At 38.2% G+C, this 21,690-nt stretch overlaps 1 protein-coding gene across 1 annotated transcript in view; it reads left to right on the top strand.

The window, feature by feature from the left end:
* WDR49 (WD repeat domain 49) overlaps positions 1-20,655 on the top strand; it is a 146,178-nt gene extending 125,523 nt beyond the window's left edge. The window contains 4 exon segments of the mRNA XM_061192758.1: positions 1,352-1,377; positions 1,380-1,460; positions 3,327-3,473; positions 20,552-20,655. Coding sequence (XP_061048741.1) covers positions 1,352-1,377; positions 1,380-1,460; positions 3,327-3,473; positions 20,552-20,655 — 358 coding nt within the window.
* Positions 20,656-21,690: the final 1,035 nt, after the last annotated feature.

The raw sequence follows: 21,690 nt of genomic DNA on the forward strand, positions 1-21,690 counted from the left end.
TGAGATTCTACAAAAAAACTGACTAATATTTCTTAAAATTGTCAAGGTCATCAAAAACAAGGCAAGTCTGAGAAATTATCATAGACCAGAGAAAACTAAGGAGTCAGAAAACTAAATGTAATGTGGTATCCTGGGATAGAAAAAGGACATTAGGGAAAGCTAGGAAAATCCTAATAAAATACTAAGGTTAGTTAATCATAATATATCAGTATTGATTGTGACAAAGGGTAATATAAGATGTTAACAACAGGGAAAATTGGGTGAGGGGTATACCAGAACTCTGTACTATCTCTGCAACTTTTCTGTAACTCTAAAACTACTCTAAAATGATACTTTTACTTTTAAGCTCATTTGGGTTTGGGAGATACAGTCAACTAGGGGAGAGGAAAAGGAAGGAGGGAAATAAACATTTATTAAATACTATTATTTATTAGACACATCGCTGAGCATTCATCCATCTTATCTCCTTTAAAATCACAGTAAGAATCTCATACAGAGCAGGAAATTGAGGCTGAGAGTATAGGAAACATCTCAAGGTTCTATAGCTACTCAGTGTGTAGCAAAATAGGGAATAAAGGTTAAGGGCAGCAGTAATCACAAAGGGTTAAAGGGTGCAAGGAAAGGAGGCAGAAGGGAGAGGGCAGGCCCCATGGCTCTCAATGATTTTGTGAAAAATAGGTATGTTTTCTGGCCTGAGGCTTCCAAGAGAATAATAACAATTTTTGGAAACATGGCTTGTAGCTGTTAAGGTTGAGGTCTGTGACAGTGAATGTTAAATATATTTGAGACCATTTCCTGTTTTCTGACTGGAATTATATACAACTATGGAATGGTTTCACTTCCTGTGTTTTATTGATAAAAACTTTTCCTGTGGATTCAAGCTAATCTAAAGTTTTCCTATCGATTCATATAACAAGCCTCAAGAGCACTGAACTTTTTTTTTCTTTTTGCATTTTGGATACCATAAATGAAGATCCAGGCATAACACTGGATAAAAGAGCTTTTGACACATACCACTGATTAGCCCATATAACTTACACACAGGGCAAGGATAGTGTGCGTGTCTGTGGCATTTTCTTCTTCATAGTTTTTTCTCTGACCTTCCAGTTTTTATGGGACAGGACCTTTGCTTAACTAGCTTCTCCTCCTTGGTGGCTCTTACACTTTTATACCATCACCTGGCTAGTAGGCATTTTATTCAGATATAACTTGATTAGTGTAAACAATTGTCACTACTTAGGTCCACAGGATAGAGATTTTTTTTTGTTAAAGGTGTATATTTATAGCCAGAAAGTGTCTGTTCATCCTTCGTGGTTGATATTTTGTTTCATCATAAATTATTTTCTTCCAGTGTCAGACCATCAGAAGTTATAAATTTAGGTATGAATATAAGGAAAGAAATGTTTATAAGAAAAAAACACATAACCTTTACAATGGTGAAGTTATAAAAAAATCATTACGTAAGTAATCACTGTTGATATATTTTTATCATGTTATTATTTTATAGATTGGTATGAAGAAAACAAGTAACTACTCTATGTGCCAGGAACGTTGGCATTCCTTAATAAATCTGAAAGTATCTCATTTTAACAAAGGAGGAAAGCGAGGCTCAGAGATAGCCTTGAAGTGGCTAGAAGTGACTTGTCCAAGCCTTCACAGTGTACAATAGGCAGAAGTATAAGGTCTAAACCAGAAAACATGTGGAAAGTGCCCACTATAGTTTCCAAAATAGAGTTGGCACAGGGTGTTAATTCTCTTTCCTAAGTGTTTAAAAGATAAAAATAAAATTAAAACTATTTTTGTTCTCAGAAAGTCCAAAGCCACACAGAACAACGTATTTGTTTAGTTGTGGCTGACCAGAAAAAAACCGTAAAAAAAAGTAATTGAAACAAAAGAATTGTTATCATACTGAAGTGTGTTATTTAGAAGAGTAGTGAGAATCATTCTCGAAGCTCCATCATATAACGAGAATATTTCACTCACTACAAATCTTTTGTCAACTTATGTCCAAGGGCAAGCTGCACTATCACAGAGCAAATGTGCTCATTTCTGTTGAAATTTTGCTGTCAAAAGGTACATTATTATTTGTTAATATTCAATGCATATTTATAAACTAATCTACTCTATAGGGGTTTTGTCAGGATTACATGAGAAAATATATGTGAAGCACTTAGTGCCTGGCATATTGTAGAAACTCAATACAGTTTTATTAGTAATATTATTTATTATTATTATACCTTGGAACACAACTTTTAGAGTGAAATATACTTGAGTTGATGTCCAAGGCCTACCATTTACCAGTTACGTAAATTCAGGCAAGTTACTAAAGCATCTTGAGCCTTGATTTCCTCATCTGTCAAAAGGGCATAATGATACTTTACAGGTTGTGAAGATTTCTCCTTTGGTTTAATATAACACATTGGTTCCCAAAGTACGTTCCCTGGTCTACCAGCATCAGCATCACTGGGAATTTAAGTACATTCTGGGGCCCCATCCCCACCCAACTAAGTTAGAAACGGGAATGGTGCAAGTGGTTTGTGCTTTGATAAGCCCTGCAGATGATTCTGATGCCTGGTACAGTTTGAGAACCACTGACATGGCACATGACTTGTCTCTGAGCGGGTGCTCATTACCTGTTAGTTTACTTTTCCTAGATAGTGAGCCACCACAATGACAAAAGCACAGACAGTTTTTACCTTCACAGAGCTAACAGTTAAACAAACATAGAATCACATCTTGAATTAAGTTTTTGTAGACTTCCATTCCATTATCCATTTATCCCATGAAACAAAAAGAAAACTTTTTTATTTTGTCCAAGACTTTGCCTGTAAGGGCATAATTAAGAGTCTTCCTTCCCATTATCTCATTGTGTGCATCATAGATACAATGATAAAGATCTGGTTTACATTTTAGCAAAATGAAAATGAACCTGCAAACTCAAAATTTTAGATATGTTGTTAAATGCTGAAAAATAGATTCCATCTCACAAAGCCTACAGTTTTCTTGCAGATAACAGAGAAACTGGAGCTTTTCCAAAACTGCAGAATACTCATTTTCAAGGGAAAATAGCAAAGAATACAAAATGAAAAATAAATGAATGGGGAGCCTTGAGTTTCTTTTGGTCCCTTTGCATAAAAGGACCATGGATTTATCTTGAACAGCTGTGTTTATAGGGTTTGCTGATCTGCAGCTGTACCAGCTGAGTAACAGGGAGGTTAGAATTTTTTTAAAAAAGTTAACTTGGAAATGTGCTAGCTCTTTCTGAGGAATTAATGATATTATACTTTTTTTTTTTCCATCCTCCCTTAAAACCTGCTGTTGTAAAGGCGGTTTTAGGTCATTAAGCATTGGAAACTTGAAAGAACTACCTGAAGTGAATAAACCAGCTTTTCTTCTAGACCCTGAGAAATACTTTAGGGAAGAGCCAGAGGAGGAATGTCCCCAAATTCCAGAGCTTCCATCACTTTCTGAAAGTAAGTCCTCAACCATCATACCACATCCATCCTCTCTCCCCACGAAACTCAACCAATTAAGAAAACAAAGTAGAAAAGCAGGAAAGTAACACGTGTTCGCCTTGTAGGTTGCAGTGAAATGAAGTGTGGTTTGACTGCTAAGATTTATAGCTCAGCTGCCGATCTGTGTTCTCAGAAAGCACAGCCAACAGGCCAAAATACATAAGAGGAATATTTTTGTTTTGCCACTTTTCTGAAGTCAGAATGCCATGAATATATATAATGAGTCTGCTATGAATGAGAACCCATTCCCCCCCAATGATCTTAATTTTCAGATCTGATACCAGAGAAAGAGATATCCTAAGGTGGCTTCAGAACAGAGTCTCTGACAATCTGGTTTTGTTCTTTTCATGTGAAACACTATAAATAGCAGCTACTTAAAGTGTATTGTCTTAGAGCCTTCCAGCTGTTGTGCTAGGCTAATATGATGAGTCGACAAGAAAGCTTAATTTAGAAAACAGAAGTGAATGATCTCTGAGGATTTGGAAACAAGATGTGCAAAAGAATGCTCTATTTTTCGCACTGTTATAGGCTTCTGAGTATCTAAGAATTTGAAGAGTAATTTCTGTACAAACATCCTACCAGCAAAGAGGGACCCGACGGGAGTGCAGGCAACACAACCTGTTACTCAGCGCGGCACTCAGAAAGCATATGGACACTGCAGGGAACTCATTTAAAATAATTAATGAAAAGAGAAGTTTTCAACTTGTAACAGTCAAAAGATCAGAACTGCACTCGAACCATCTGAGGTCTGTGGTTTCTAAACTTTTCAAATCCTCTGAGATGGGGGTTCAACATCATCCTTGAGAAATAATAACCCTTGTAGGAGGGAGGCATTTATGTCTACACTTGGGGAAGTTTAAGCCTCTTGTCTCTGCTTGGTTCCCTATAACAGCTGGTCAACATTTTTTTTTTTTTAATTCCACTTGTAAACGAGGTACAGCTGTCATTTCTCACCGCTATATTTCCAGTCTAATTATTATCAGCTTCCTTTGCTTTTTCTCAGTTTCTCTTTTCTAAATCTATAATCGTTCATTTGCTCTCAGGAAGATCGTCTATGATATCTGCTCATTTCTTCTAAAAACATGAATCCACAAACGTTAGGGCTTTAAATAACCTTTAGTGCATCTGACTGGGCTTTCAGTCTATCAGCCTACTGCTTTTTCCCCAGGATGATTCATCTTCAAGAATAAACATGGGGAGGACTTGTCTTGCTGAGTCACAGACGGAAGAGAATGTGGGGAACAGACAGTAAGACAAGATCCAGGGAGCCAGAACAATGTGTAAAGACAGTCCAGACAGAGAACATGCACACAGGAGGAAACCAAGACGGAGCAAGGAGTCAGAATAGAGGCAAGAGAAATAGGAGAGAAGGCGATTGCAGAAGCTGGAGGGCCAGGAAGTGGGAGAGAGCAAGGGTGAGGGCAGCAAATGCCTCTCCTCAGCCCTGGGGGCTCCTGTTTCTGTGAGGAGCCTTGCACGTTCTGCAGCAGGAGAATTCTCCTTCATCTGCAGATAAATTCTCCTCATGGGCAGGGAGGATGTGTAGGGGAAGTTGGGGGGTGAATGGCTGGTTGGAAATACTGAAAATACAAAAAAACCTCTAATACATTTTCAAAGAGAATTTTTTCTCCTGGATTTCTTAATATAAAATTTTCCTATAATTTCCACACCGTTTAAAAAAGATGTTTTCTCTCTTTTCCTTTTCTATTTTCTTCTTCAGCTTTTCTTCCTTTGCTGCCTTTTAAATATTTCCACGCATCTGCCTTCTCTGCAAGTGAAAATAGTTCCTTTTTTAAAAAGTTTCACCGACTTGAGGGAGAGACCGATGTAAACTACTGAGGACAACAGAATGCATGACCCATGCCACCACAAATGAGGTTCTGTGGAAGCATCAGGGAAGAAGGCAGATTAACTCTGCCTGGGGCATAAGAAGGAATTAGTGGAAGTCACCTCTGAGCTGGGACTTAAAATGAGTAGGAGTTCAAAGGGTGAGGGAGGAGAAGAGGAAGTCAAGATCAAGGAAACATAAGGAAAGACGCATTGTGGATGAAGTAGGGCACAAGTCCAAATGATTCCAAGCTGGCTGCAATGGGTGACTTCAGATGGTGCCACGTTGACTGAGTTTGGCACAGATGAATAGAGTTGAGTTTGGAATGTGCTGAGTTTGAGGTACTGGTGTGCTATTTAGAGATAAAGGTCTGGAGAATGGGAGAGGATGGTAACATGCTCTGCATAATAGCAGTCTTCAAATAGCTGATGCAGAAATCATGTTTGCTCATGTGTTTATTTAGCCTTCCTGGTGAATATTGAATGCCTTCTCTGTGCTGACCCTTGTGCTGGGTGGTAGAGGCACAGAACTGACGTGTAGAGGCACAGCTTTCAGAGCTCTTGAAGACTAGTTGAGGGAACTAGATAAGGAAACCATTATGTTTTACATCAAAGGCTATAATAGAGATAAGCACTGGGTACTGTGGGATCACGTGGAGGTTCATAGAGGATTTTTGAGAGAAACCAGATTGTGCCTGAGCTAGATATTAAAAGTTAAATTGATATTAGTTAGGTAAGAAAAAAGAGGGATGATATTTCTGGCAAAGGATGGATGGTGTGCTAAGGGAGCTATGAGTAGTCCCAAATGGCTGGGTTCTAGAAGGGACATGATGAGAATTAAGGCCAGAGAGGTAAATGGGGGCCAAATCATGGAGCACCTGGTGTACTGTGTTAAGGACTTTGGTATTATTTTACCAGAAATGAGGAACCATTGGAGTGTTTTAGTCAAGTATTCTGAATTATCCCATTTTATCTCTTCTATTAATTCTTCAGTTTTTAGATCTCTTTGTGTTAGCCTTTTAGTGATTACTCTAGAGGTTACAGTACTTTATTTCTTTTTGGGGTACTAGGCTTCCATCTGAGATTATTTTCCTTTATTCAGAAGAAATTTCTGCAGTATTTCTTATAATGTTGGTCTGCTGGTGAGTAATTTTCCCAGCTTTTATGTGTCTGAAAAATGCGTTTATTTCATTTTGACTTTGGAAGGATTTTTTCACTGGGTTTAAAACCCTAGATGATAGCAGTTTTTTTCAACTCTTTAAAGATACCATCCCATTACTTCCTTGCTCCTGTAGTTCCTGTTTTAAATTCCACTCTTCATATTATTGTTGCTTCTTTGAATGTAATCTTTTTTCTGGCTGCTTTACAGATTTTTTTCTTTATCCTTGTTTTTTAGCAGTTTTATCACAGTGGGCATAAATACGCTTTTCTCTGTATATATACTGCTTGGGGTTGATAGGAATCCTTGAATACATCTTTCTTCAATGTTGAATAATTCTCAGCTATTATCTTTTCAAATATTGTTTCTTTCCAGTTCCCACTCTCCAGTCCTTCTGGGACTGCAATTACACATACTTTGGATTTTCATCATATCACAAACATTTCTTATGTTCTTCTCATTTTTCCATTTTATTTTCTTCTCTGGGCTTCATTTTGGATATTTTATATTGACTTATCTTTGCATTCACTAGTCCTGTCTCTTTTGCCATTCTCTTTTAAACCCATGATATCAGTTCCCAATTTCAGATTTTATATGTATATGTGTGTATATATATATGTATATATATTTCTAAAATGCCATTTGAATCTTGTTTATATATATTCTAATACTCAGTTGAAATTACTTCTGTTTTCATCCATTTTGTCCAAATTTTCTCTCTGTTTTCTTTAACATATTTATAATAATTTTAAAGTCCTGGCCTGCTAACATCAGTATCTGGGTGATCCTTGGATCTGTTTCTAATGTCTATTTTTTCCTCTTGGTTATTGGTCACATTTTCCTTCTTTCTTGCAAGTCCTGTAATTTCTGTATAATTTTTTATTATATGACAGAAATTATGTGTTAAAGATCTACAGATAATAAACTTAATGCTTTTCCTCTGAGGCAGTGCACCCTTTCCTTAGCTGCACAGAGAGCATGAAGGGTGGATCATGTTAATCCAATTAGGGATGGAGTTTGGTCAGTGCTGGGTTATGGCTTTAGTTAGACTTCATTTACTTTCAGTTTCAAATGTGTGTTTTAGGCCTCTCCCTGTAGTGGAATATTGTGACGGCAGGAAACATTAAGCTGCCTCCCCAGTCCAATCCACAGCCTCCCACAGTACCCCAGCACTCAGAATATGTCCTGTGGGGAACCCTGGCCACAGTTACAAAGTTTCTCCAAATTCCAGTCCATCACACCAACCCACAGAATCATCAAAACTCTTCTGATTTTCCCTTCCCTTAGAAAATCTCTCTGTCTATGGCAAGCCTGTTTCTTAGCAATGCCCAGACATGATTAATCCCCAAAGGGAAGAAAAGATTTGGCAATTTCAGCTCATCTGAGAATGGTTCTAGTATCTCATGAATTTTAATTTGATAATATTTGTTTTCACAGCTCTCTGAAGGCTTCAGGAATATTATTTCTGTAATTTACCTTTTTTTTTTTTTTTTTTTTTTTCTCTATCTGGTGCAATGAGAAGGAAGACCTGCCACTACTTACTAAATCCTATCCAGAAACAAAATTCCTGTTGAAATGTTTAAGCAGGCAAGTGACATGACCAGATTTGCATTCTAGAAAGCTTTCTGGAAACTGTGTAGTTGATGCATTATAGTGGGGCTAGACTGAAGGCAGTGTATGTATTAGAGTGGTGGGAACTTGTTGTATGGCGCAGCTATCTTCTTTTGAATTTTCACTTTGCCTTCTACTAGTTGTTTATATCTGGATAAATTAAATAAGCTACAAAGTCTCAGTTTTCTCATCTGTAAAATGGGGCTAGTGGTACCTGCTTCTTGGAGTTGTGTGGGTTAATTTTAGCACAATGACTAGCACATAATAAGCACTCATAAATGGTAACTATTATTATTTTGAAGATAAGGGGACCCTAGAAAGGAAGTAACTATTAATTTGAGAAGTGTTACAGAGATAGAATTTAAAGGATTTCATGCCCTGATGAGATGTTAAGACATGTATGACTATCAGGTTTCCAGCCCGGATAACTGTGTCAAAGAGAGGCAATTACTGAGAGAGGAAATATAGGAGGAGAAGATGATTTAGAGTTAGTTTTCAGAATATGTTGAGTCGGAGGTACCTGTGGGACATCTACCAAGAAAAGCTAACACTTTCCCAAGAAACTGACTAAAGTAGGGAGGAAAGAAAAAGAACGGTAACTGAAGAGCAACTATAGTCAGGAGCAACTACAGTCAAGGCATGTTTTAGAATTAATTTTATTTTTCAGTTCAGTTTTTCTTCCGATTTTAGATATAATATACGCACATTATAGAACATTGGCTAGTAAGCAGCAAAGAGAATTCTAAAGAACACAGGAATAGAAGATCTAAAGAGAAGCCACTACTCCCAGGCCTGAGATAGACCAGGGAATATGTCCACCTAAGCTAGGGCGGAGACCCAGACCTTGTGCAAGAGGGCTTATCGCTGTCTTGCCACCTGGCAAGGTGGCAGAGCTGCTGCAGATGGAACTTACAGAAATCTGCTCTCAGGGGCATCAGGGGAAGCCATCCACAGGGAGGTGCTGTGTCTCAGAACTCACTGCAAAGCCATCAAGGGGCTGCAGGGGAGGCTGTTCACAGGGAGGAGTCACACTGGCGGCCCTCTGCTTGCCTCCTGGGGTATTACAGAAAGTCATTCATTGCATGCTGGCAGACAGGTGGCACTCTGCTGCAAAGTCACCTGGGAGGGTGGCAAGGGAAGCTGTGGCTCTGGAAAAGCCATCCTTGCATCACAGGAGTCTGGAGCTGCAGAAGGCACTGGATGAGCTTGGTCCTGGGGAAGTCATGCTGTAGGACTCTAGTGCTGGAGGAACTGCCCTGCAGGAGCCTGGTGAGGGGAGCACCCGCTTGGAGAGAAATTCATTTCTCCTCCAGTGTCCCTCTAGTGCCCTCTAGTGACAGAGCAACATTGTACCAGCTGTCAAAGGAAAACCATTTACAAGACTCTGGTCCATTATCACGCAGCGAGCAGTGAAGAGTGGCTTTGGAGCTCAGGGGCAATGCACTGATCATTGGCATAGTACCATCTTCCCTGGCTATTCATGCTTTTTATCCCACTCCTGGTCCTTTACATTATTTTGTAACCTTTGAAATCACAGTCATTATTCCTACTCAGTTATAAGGTGTTAATGGTTATGGTTGTCTTTTGGAGAATTTCCATTTATAGAATGAATAAAACTTGGAAGACTCAAAGCAATAAAGGTATAGTAAGGGCAAAATTTCAAGCAAAAACCTAGCTTCAAATCAAGACTCTACCACTTGCTAGCTATATGACCTTTAGCAGGTCAGTTAAACTCTCTATGCCTTAGTTTCTTCAACTAATAATGGGCATCGTATTAGTTACCGTCTTCATAATGTTGCTGTGAACATTAAGTGAAATAACCCATGTGAAGTCCTTATCACAGAGCCTGACACCTTCTTTACTGATGGTATTTTATCATTATTATTCCACTAAATGGCTCTATGTTATAGGAATTATTATTGCCCCTATTTACTATATAAAGAGTCTCTGGCATAGACTCTGTGGGATAGAAGAAAGAGTTTAAATAACGTACCTAGTCTCGCATAGCTAGTAAAAGGTGGACCCTAGTTGAGAAGTGTCCCTGTTTTACAGGTGTCCATGTTATTAATATTTCTAGGTACAGCCTCCCTTGTTCAAATAATGTTGAAATTGTAGTCCCTAGGCAACCTATTCTTATGCGGCTTTCTAATACCAGCTATTTCACTATAATATTACCTATTTTTATCACTTTCATTTAAAATTGTTCATCTCCTTTTTCGTAGGAGGCTACTGAATTTAAAAATTGTTATTATAAATGAGCACTTAAAAAAAATCTCAATTACTAATACATGCCCTCCTCCACACTATCATTACAGAGTCTACCTTAAGTCTTTGCACTGCATTTTACACACATTCCTGAAATCTCCATAATTACAGTGTGCTGAAGGTTATTTGGCAATTGTATGATGAGAGGCATTTTGCCAGACTTACTTTCAACATTCTAAACTACCGCTTTGGAACTTGGGGCAGTTTTCAGACACTTCATAAGCCCCAGGTGACTTTTCAGTTTTACCTACTGTGTTTTTAATGTTCTTTTGTATTTTCTTTCTTTCCCTTTCAAGTTGAAACATCTTTCACACTCTCTCTTTAGCTTCCAAGTTGTTCCCCGTGGGTTCTCAAACAGCTTGAAACCCGTTTTTGATAAGCTTTATTCAAAAAACTGGAATCTACTTAGAAGTGGCTCTGGGTCAGGTTTTGCCAATAAATTCCCCAGAAGTCATCATATTGTACCTATAAAATCTTTAAAACTTCCAGCGTAGAGAAAATGCTGCATTAGTGTTACCTCAGGTGAATTGTTTTGTTGTTGTTGTTTATCAAAGACAAAATGTGCGGGACAATTAAAGAGATGATTTTATTCAAGCTATTGCAACAGGGAGAATAGTCATTAAAGAGGAGTATCTCAAAAAAAGGAAGGGGGCTTGAGCTATTATAGAGACAGGTCAATGAATCCATGAGCCTTATTAGACTTGGGAGGAGAGTGAAGAGGGTCTTATCTCAGAATGAGAGAGAGAAGAGTGGTCCTTTGCTGTTATCTGTTTCTGGAATGCAAGAGGGTCAGGCCATTTCTTAACTGCCTCCACTTTCTAGTTGCACAGGTTAAAGGTCAATGTTGTCAACCCCCTTACTTTTGTTCAAGATGAATGATTACCGCTCATTGTTGAACAACCCAGAGGTGATCATGAATCTCCCGGGTGGGGCAAAACAGTGTCTGAGAAGTGTCTCTCAGGGATTCTTGTTGGCATTGCTTCTGTAGAACCCGTTGAACCAGATGTTAGGAGGGGGGGACGTTCAGTTGTTTTGGTGTCCTGGAGGTCCTGAGAGCAAAGGACAGCTGCAAGGCAGCATAGAGTCTGAATAAAGATTTGGGCTGTCAGGTTTTAGTTCTCAGTTTTAGACAGACGTGAGAAGAATTGAAAAAGTTTGGAGGATTGTGGCCAGATATTGAAGAAAAGTGGGAAGATTGAAAATTTGGTAAGAGTTGATAATTTGTGCGAGATAACTGTCCCTGACCCAACTCGCAGGTAGGTACAAAAACTGGTGTTTCCAAGGAAGGGGAGCAAGTCAGTTAACACTCTACCAGATGAGATGGAGTTTGCATATCCATGGCAACCTGCAATTTACAAAGAGGGGCAAAATAGTTCAAAAATGGTGAACTCAGCCAGAATCTGCCTACTCAGAAGGGTGTGCTAGAGACAATACTGGTTTTTCACTGATATATAAACTTACTCTCTATAATTCTTAAGCTACAGGTAAAAAGTATACACACAGGATTTTAGTAAAATCAACCTTATATATCTTTGCTTTAAAATACTATCTTAAATCTAGTACCAGTAAAGAAAAAGAATCAAATATTGTGGAAATTTTCTTACTTGAACAAATCATTAAATACAAGAAGAATGCATTTATAGATATATTTATTTTTAGTAGGAAATGAGAGATTTCTACACATGATTCATGCCAGGAAATCTTAGATAACTGAAGATCCAGACTGAGCACAAAACTCAGAGATATCTTAGAAGTAAAAAAATCCTTCCTATTATTTTATATCTTTGTTTATATGATATCACCATAATTTGAGTCCTATAAAACAGAAGTCATTAACATGTGAAAAACATTTTTTAAAGAGATTCAACAGATGCTTCACATCATATGTCATCAGCGAAATGCAAAGTGAGAGAACAATGAGTTATCACTACACACGCATTAGAATGGCCGAACTCCAGGACGCTCACACCACCAAATGCTGGTGAGGATGTGGAACAACAGGAACTCTCATTTATTGCTGGTGGGAATGCAAAACTGTACAGCCACTTTGGAAGGCAGTTTGTCAGTTTCTTACAAACATACTCTTAACATGCAATCCAGCAATCATGCTCTTTGGTATTTACCCAAAGGACCTGAAAACTTATTTTCATACAAAAGCCTGCATGCAGATCTTTACAGCAGCTTTATTCATAATTGCCAAAACTTGGAAGCAACGAAGATGTCCTTCAGCATGTGAATGGATAAACTGTGGTACATCCGGACAATGGAATATTATTTAGCACTTAAAAAAAAGAGCTGTCAAGCCATGAAAATACATGGAAGAATCTTAAATGAATATTATTAAGTGGAAGAAACTAATCTGAGAAGGTACACACTGTATGATTCCTACTCTATGAGATTCTAAAAAGGCAAAACTATGGAGACTATAAAAAGGTCAGTGGTTGCCAGGGAAGGAGGAGAAGAGGTGAATAGGAGGAGCACAGAGGATTTTTTTAGGGCAATGAAAATAGTCTGTATGATATTATAATGAAGGATATTTGTCATTATCCTTTAAATATCCTTAAAATGTGCAACACCAAGAGTGAAACTTTCGGTAAACAATGCACTTTGGGTGATAATGATGTGTCAGTGTAGATTCACCCTTACTAAAAAATATACCATTCTGGTGACTGATGTTGATAACAGGGGAGGATTTGCACGTGTGCGGGCAGGGGATATATGAGAAATATTTGTACCTTCCTTTCAATTTTGTAAAAATAAAACGGCTCATAAAAAAAAAAAAGTCTTAAAAAAAAAGTTGAACAGGTCCCAAGCACGATCATTTAAGAGCCATATGAAGACCGCTAAAGCATTTTGATAAATTCTCACTACTCTGCCAACAACTTGTTGCTTTGTTACCTGATTGTTACACAGTGATGGCTGAAATTAAATGACAGCCTGGCCATCCTGATCTAGAGTCTATATTTAGGAATTAGAACCTTGATGTCAAAATGTGGGCAGTGGATATAGCCTGGGCGTCACCCAGGAGCATGTTAGAAATGCAGCATCACAGGCCTCAACTCAGATCTATGGAATCAGAATTTGCATTTTAACAAGATTTCTAGGTGATTTTTATGCACACTAAAGTTTGAGAAGCACTTATCTAGAGGACTTAGAATAGGATGGAGGATGTGAATTGCAGAGAAAGTTTTCAGAATACCGTATATTCATAAACTAACAACAGCTGGTCATTGCAGTGCTGTGTTTACATAGTCGCTAAGTCCCTTCTTGCCAGGGTGCCTTTGTGAGGTTTGCCACTGTTGTTCATCTGATATATAGTTAGTCTCCAATTAGGGGGCAAGGGCGGGATCAGATGATAAAGATTAACTTTGCTTTATGAAAATCACTGAATCATTTTATTTTAGTGAAAATGTTTGAATAGCTTCATGACCGCCACGTCTTTCATTTTCATCGCTTTTAAAACACCTTTTGGTTATCATTATAACAAGCCTTGTTGGGCAGCCAACTATAAAATGAAGTGATTAATGTATAATGTCATCTTTTCCCAAGTAGGAAATAGAGAACATAAATGGTTACCAATAACACTTGATGTTAATTTTTAAGAGCAGGGGTTACGGTAAGTGGATGGATATACAGATAAATGACATGGAGGACCAGCCTTCTATTACCATAACAGAGTCCCTCGGGTCTCTGGAAGGCAGGAATTCCAAAGTGTGAGGCGTGATCCCGCCCCTTTACAAGCCTGGAGGTATCTTCATTCATTTGCTCATTTATTCAACAAATACATTTTTGTGACCATCTTCTATGTAAATACCAGACACAATGCTGGGTGCTAAGGGTATATGGGGTATAAAGACAAACAAGGTCTTTGCTCTCATTGAATTTATCACCTAGGGGCATGATAGACAATAAATAAATAACTGAATATAAGAAGATACGTTTGGATAGTGATATTGATAAAAGGTACGAGGAAAATAAAGCAAGACAATGTGATGGAACGTGACTAAGGGGGGGGCATCAGCGAAGTTCTCTCTGATTGTTGGGCTGAATCCTGAAAGATAAGAGGAAGCGGTTCCACAAACGAATGGGGACAGAACATTCCAAGGATGGGCGCAGAAGTGTAAAGCTGCTGAGGTGGGAACAAGGTTGGCATATTCCAGGGTCAGAGAAGTCAGTGTTGCCAGGGTAGAGTGTGAGAGACGCTTATAGTGAGCACGAGATGAGGGTGGAAGAATTAGGGAACAGTTCATGTGGGATGAGGTAGCCTGGGCAAGAAACTTGGGTTTATTTTAAGTGAGAAGGAAGCCTTTAGAAGGTTTAAAGATGGGTCCATTTGGACGCAATGAGTCCAAATACACTGGCTGTTACTCACCCTTCTGAGTGAAATACTCACCAAGATTCTAAGTAAGTTGTTGGACCCATAAGGCGAGAAGTTTAAGGCTTGAGGTCCCACATAGGTGTTATGTGAACTTGAAGGTGCTTTAAGATAAGCTGTATATTTGAATAAATATAAATTTTCTTTTCAAGGAGTATCTGACAAACTCCAGTCACAAACCGCAGGAACCTTGACAAACCAGTCTATGTGTCTCAATAAGAATGCTTCGCCCTTCACGATGATTCTGCGTTAAACAATGGACTTTATGGCAAGTGTATCAGTCAGGGTGCAGGTTAACAGACCGAGCAGGACCATGTATTGAAATTTATGACATGGAATTGCCTCATGGGATTGTGAGGGCTGGTGGAGCAAGTCCAAAAGGAGTAGAGCCGCGGCAGGAAGGAAGATCATCGCAGACTGGGCACAGGCTAAAGCTGTTGTCCACAGGCAGTTAAAGGAAGAGGACTGAACTCCATGGGCACAGGCAGAAGTTTTGTCCAGTGTTGGCATTTCTTTTCTGTCTTAGGGAAGCCTCAGTCCTGCTTCTAAGGCCTTCCAACTGATTTAAGTCCGGCTCTCCCAAATTATCCAGGATAATCTCCTTACTTAAAATCCATTGATTAGGGACTTTAACTATATAGGCAAAATTTCTTCAGAGCAACACCTAGATTAGTGTTTGATTGAATAACTGGGAAGAGCCTTGCCAAGTTCATCAAGAAAACAAGTCATCACAACAAGGTTAAAGACATTCTTTGATAATCTTAAACAGGTTCAATAAATGGTTAATGGTTTCTTACATGTATCATAATCCATGGCAGACTCACTTATATGCAAACATTATGCCATTAACCCAGCAGATGCTGTTACTCTGAATAGTGAGAGGAATTGATGACCATTATTCATTTAGAAGGTGTTAGGTTAATGACATGGCTTTCGCCACATAAAGGAGATTGCTAGTGAAGCTAATGTAGGTTAAGTTTTATAAGCCTTATCTACAAAGTCCCTTGTGAGTATTAGGAGTTGCTGGGAGTTTTAGGGTGTTCTGGGTGAAGAGAGGAAGCCAGATTGCAAGCAGGAATCATTTCTAGGTAAGCATTTCAGGTGCCTTTCCTAAAAGAGATCTGAGAAGAAAAGGATTCAGCTCTACAAAACTCCAGTAATTTGTTGAGATTTATTTTCTCATTTTAAGTAGATAACCACTTTTATGAATAATTTTGTGTTTGCAATTTTATGTTCATTTTCTTAAAGAAAGCTCCCCAAATTGTAAGCTTCAGGCCCAGAAAACAGGTATCTACCCTTGCATATGAATTGCATATGAATTTTTTATCATTTGTTTTTTAACTCAGAAAAATAAATCATCCCAGAAAGTTTATCCCTGTCAAAGAACTTGCAAAGGCCTATAGGTTAGTTATTGGTTTAATTGTCCTGAAACCCAGTCAATTACAATGAAATTTCCTTGTCTAGTTGAGAGACAAATCTCAGTAAACCAGCTAGGGTTTATTTCAGAAGTAACATTTTGGCTTTCACAGTGGACCTCAGGAGAGCTCTGAGGCATTCAGAATGCCCTGTGATTCTGACGTGCTTACCTTCAGACAGCAGAGGACAGAATCAACTGCTAATGGGCAGAAATCCACACTATCTTGTACCGCTGGTGTTAGGCCAGTGGAAAGGGTTTTCATTTGTAACTTTGCTTATGAGGTAGTTCCAGGTTGCATTTTTGTCTTATTAAAAAACAGAATATGCTGTTTTTTGTATACTTTCTTACATGAAAAACAGCATGTATTCACACTGATCAAATATTAGAACATATAAAAAATTGTTCAGTGAGAAGTCTACCTCCCTTCCATGATGCTGATCTGTCCAGTTCCCACTATCACCTATTTCTGGCAACCACTACTGCGAGTGTCTGTGTATCCTTCGAGGGTTTCTTCATGCATCTATGATTTTAGATTTTGATCCCTGCTTTCTTTTGATTTTGATTTGCCTGGTGTACTTTTCCCATCCTTTTATTTCAAATTTTCGGAATCATTTTATTTTAGATGTGAATCGGGTTTTTTTGCCTTTGATCCAACTAAAAAATCCATTTTTTAAAATCATGAAATTGAGCACATTTAAATTTGTTGTTAGACAGTTTTTGGTTTTGTATTTCTCGTACTCTTTTCTGCTATTTACTGTTTATATATTTTTTGAAGTTTTCACTGGACCTGTAATCTTTTTCTTCGTTTTTATTTGGGGGGGGGTGTTATATGTTTGTTCTGGTAGTACCTTTATACTTATAGATTCATATAATTATAATTGTTGTCGCCCTTTATTTTTCTAGGGCAGTAACAATTAAATCCATGCTGACTGATGATAAATGAACATGTTTCTTCATTCCCCTCCCCCTCTTCCACCACACAGTTTTGTTCAATAACATGATTTTTCTTTGTGCTTTTGTTAAATTTGCTTATATGGCTATTACTTGACTTGTTGGTTTAAGTCCTTTGTCTCTCAGCTGTTACTGATCTATCATGAATGAAACTTCTTTCTTACTTTCCCAATTTTTGTTAATTGTACCATTTCTACGTTGTCAGGCATGTGGCATTTGCCTTCAAATTTGTCATCCTAAACTTTATGGTGTTTTACTCCCACTTCTACGTTAAAATATATTTGGTGCTCACCACCAAATCTTTTCCTCAGTCATTTCTCAGTTTATGTTGTAATTTCCTCAAAAAGGACTCTTGGGAACAATAGTCCATGAACTCCCTGCAAGTTGAAACTATTGGTAGTTTTCAGATTTGATGGGCAGTTTGGATGTTTATAGTATTCATACCTCACATGTTCTTTCCTTACTTATCTTGTGGGAGTTGCTCTCTTTACTGTCTACTGGTATTGATCATTGCTATGAAGATATCAAATGCAATACATATATTTCTCTTCTTTTGAGTGACTTGGTCATTTTGCTTGGCTGCCAAATGATTCTGCCTTTATCTTTAAAGTCTAGTAACTTTAGTAGGATATGCCTTGTTTTTGACTCTTCTATTATTCCTGGCACAAGTTATGTCGTTTTTTTTCCCCCAGAGCAAGAGAAGTTAGGTCTTTTATTTATATCCTTTTTGCCTCCAACTCCTTCTTTCCACTAGAGATATCGCCAAACTCCATCTTTGCCACAATTTTTAAAAATTGTCTCAGGCCAATAACAAAGATTGGCTATCTCTAAGCTATACAAGACATAAATTATACCAAGAAATACCAAATTTACCAAGAAATAAAGGGATCAGGATTTTGGAAAAGTGAAGACACGTTAATAAAACTGATTGTGTTTGGAACTGAGTTACCAAAAATGCAGAAGCAAGGCTGAAGCTCCTGCAGCTTCACTGGTCATTTAAAAGTTCCAAAATATATGCTATGGACTGAACTGTGTTTCCCCAAATTCCTAACCCCACAGCATCGTATAATGTGACTCTACTTGCAGATAGGGCCATTAAAGAGGTAATTAACAGTATGTCCTTTTTATATATGTCAGGTTTTCTCTTATTTGAGGAAAGTTTTATTACATGACACTTTAAAATATTTCTGCTTAATTTTTCTTTCTTAAGGACTCAGCCCATTTATGTATTTGTTGGGTCTTTTTTCCCCCAATATCTATCATTTCCCTCTAATTTGTTCTGTTTTTAATTTTCATCTTATTTGTTTTTCTCACTCGTACACTCTACGCTTCCCATTGTGTTACCATGCAGTCTATTCTCATTTGTGATATTTTTTTTCCTGAGTTCTGCCAGCTGACATTTCATCACTTCCCGTTGTGTCTTCATCTCATCCCTGAGATGAAGGGACTTTTGCTCTGTGATCTTCTTTCGCAGAGACAGGAGTGTTTTCAAGTTTTAAAATTTAATTTGTGGCAAAATGCTTAGTAACAATATTTGTCCAATGGCAACGTGTTCCTGGTGGCGATCTATGTATTGATTAGTTTTGCTACTCTTTTTAAAATTCATTCTGTTTAGTTTTTAATTTTGCTTGCAATACATTTATGCCCATGCTATGCCAGTTTTTAAAATTTACCCTTTTAATCAATTATCTTTAATGAGTTTGGTTTTCTTAGACTTGAAATTTGTAGCAGGTCCCTGGGTGAGAGCCTGGGACATGGGATCAGTGTGGCCTTCAAGTTTTACAACCTACAGAGGCGGACTGCTTTTAACAGAAAATGGCTCGTGGGTGTGATTCTTTATATAGTCCTGCCTCATATGTTTCGCTGAACCAAATGAGGTTGGGGAGAGCTTTTGCTCCCAGCCTTCTTCACCCTGTGTAGCATCCATAGATATAAATGAAAGATACCGCATTTGGACCGCAGGGTGACCCCCTCATCTTTAGTGAGTGTCTCTTTGCCAGCACTTTCTGAAATGCTGCAGCTGCTGCTGGCCTTCTTATACTCTCCATGCGGATCGATTTATCTTGTGTAACTTCTGCCCAATCTCAGCTGTTTGGCTACCCTTCTTCATGTTTTGTAGGCTGCAGGTTACATCTACCTTTGGGTTTTGCTGAACGTGAAATTTGTTCGCGGAGTTACTTCCCCTCATTTTCTTGGTTTTTCTTGTATAACATCCAAGAGCAAAGGGGGCAAGATACTGACTTTTATAGTTACGTTTGTATGAGAAGTGGAGAGTTTTTTTTTTTAATCCAAATATATAAAGATGCCTCTATACTGTGAGGTTATTCAATGTTAATGTAGTTTCTTTGTTTCATAATTCTTGGCTTGGTACTTAAAGTGCCCCTCAGTCCAGCTCCAATCTCATTCTACTTTCCTCTCCTTTATGTTAAATTGTACTGAATTACTCAGAGTAACCTGAAGAGTAGCTCTGTTTCTCCATACTTGTATTTACTTTGTTCCTTCTAGTTGACATTTCCTTTCCCCCTTGCAAACCCTTCCTCATCTCCATAGTCCTCATTATCAATGAAAATCCTCTCTGGGCTTCAAGATCTATCTCAAATAGCATCCGATTCTTAAAGCCTTTTCTCTGATCTCTGCGTATTGTTATAAGCTCTTTATATGTTTAACCACAATTTACATTGCTCGTATTCTCTTAGAATGGTGTCATATTATAGATGACATTTTGGTTATTTGGCTACTGCTCGCACTTTCTGCCAGTTGGAAGGAAGCCTGTGACTTAGTCATATTTGTGCCCCATTCTGCCTGAGCACAGTACGTAATATATTTTCAATAAACATCTGTTGAAATGACAAAATTTAGCAAAAGGCCAAAATTATTTTTTTGAATGCATGGCACAGTTTCCTCCCGCTTCACACTGATGCACATATAACCATTCATGGGGATAATTTGGCTCTTTTTCTTATGAAGCCACAGATCCCTGCAAGTCAAACTATCTTATCAGGATGTGATTGCAGATGTACTTGTTTAGTCATGCAGACAGTCAAACTGTGTGTGGATGCTTTTAATTGTCTTATTTCGATACAGAATAATTTGTTCTTTGCTTTTTATGAGTCCTTGATAGCTGTTAAGTAGATTAAAGAACAAAAATGGAAAACACAAGCTTCTTTAGACTTCTCCCGTTAAATGGTAGATCTCTACCATGTTATAAATACATTAATAGGACAAACTCTGTTAAAATTTAACTTTTAAATTTAAATTGAACTAAAAGGAATAGCAGAAGCTTAAGAGGAAATTTTCCCAGAGCACTCTTGGTTTTAAGAACATCCACATTTTGAGAAGAAGTGAAATTTGAAAATTTCTCCCCACTATTTCATTTAATTGGATCTTTTGCCAAGTATAATTTATATGTCATTTTCTTCATCATTTTGTAGCATTGAAAGCAGTATTTGATGAGAAAAGCCTATTTCCCAAAGAAATTCTGGATCGTGAATGAAGAACCAGGCAATTATGTCAAGACACAAGTCTTCACAAGTGATGTGAAGATAAAGAGGAATAAGAAGCCATTATAATTGAAAGAAAAATAAATATTTCATGGTTACATAAAGTATGTATATAAAATGCAAAAAAAAAATGGAATCAAAAATATTGCTCCGGGCTTCCCTGGTGGCGCAGTGGTTGAGAATCTGCCCGCCAATGCAGGGGACACGGGTTCGAGCCCTGGTCTGGGAAGATCCCACATGCCGCGGAGCAACTGGGCCCGTGAGCCACAACTACTGAGCCTGCGCGTCTGGAGCCTGTGCTCTGCAACAAGAGAGGCCGCGATAGTGAGAGGCCCGCGCACCGCGATGAAGAGTGGCCCCCGCTTGCCGCAACTAGAGAAAACCCTCGCACAGAAACGAAGACCCAACACAGCCAAAAATAAATAAATTAATTAAAAAAAATATATTGCTCCTTTCTTTTACTTTATATTTGAACTTCAGGAAACTTCATTTTGAAACAATGTTTTACCATATTCTAGAGGAACAAATACAGAAATGGGGAGGTCTGGCTTAAGAAAGAGAATTCATGGGAGATACAAACTATCCTCAAATATTTCAAAGCTGCAGTGAAGAAAGAGAGTAGAACTGACGGGCACAATGCTAAGAAGGCAGATTCTAGAATTTCTTCCTAATCCCTGTTGAACTTGAAAAGGTTTCTTATTTTCCCTTTCCTTCCCATCTTCACTTCTCATCTTGGTACAGAATTGTTGGCAGTAGGCCCACTGTACAGCTAGGAAAGGAAGTAGGAGGAGCTGAGAGAAGACCCAGCAGAAATAAGCTTACTGGACCCAAGAGTATGGGAGGGGTCAATGGGAGAGGAAATTAGTGGGTGGGAAGGCAGAGGGGTGAGTGGAGATGACCAGCATAGTTGGGAGATTGGTTATATTGTACAAATAAATATTGAGTAAATAAATGAATTAGTAAATATATAGAGGATAATGAGAGCCGAGTATCTCACTGTTATAGAAGGTATTTATAAAATTTGAAAAGGAGAACACTAGAAACAACCCTGAGATTTGGGATTGGGATTA

The sequence above is a fragment of the Eubalaena glacialis genome, chromosome 6 (genome assembly GCF_028564815.1).
Source record: "Eubalaena glacialis isolate mEubGla1 chromosome 6, mEubGla1.1.hap2.+ XY, whole genome shotgun sequence".
Taxonomy (NCBI): domain Eukaryota; kingdom Metazoa; phylum Chordata; class Mammalia; order Artiodactyla; family Balaenidae; genus Eubalaena; species Eubalaena glacialis.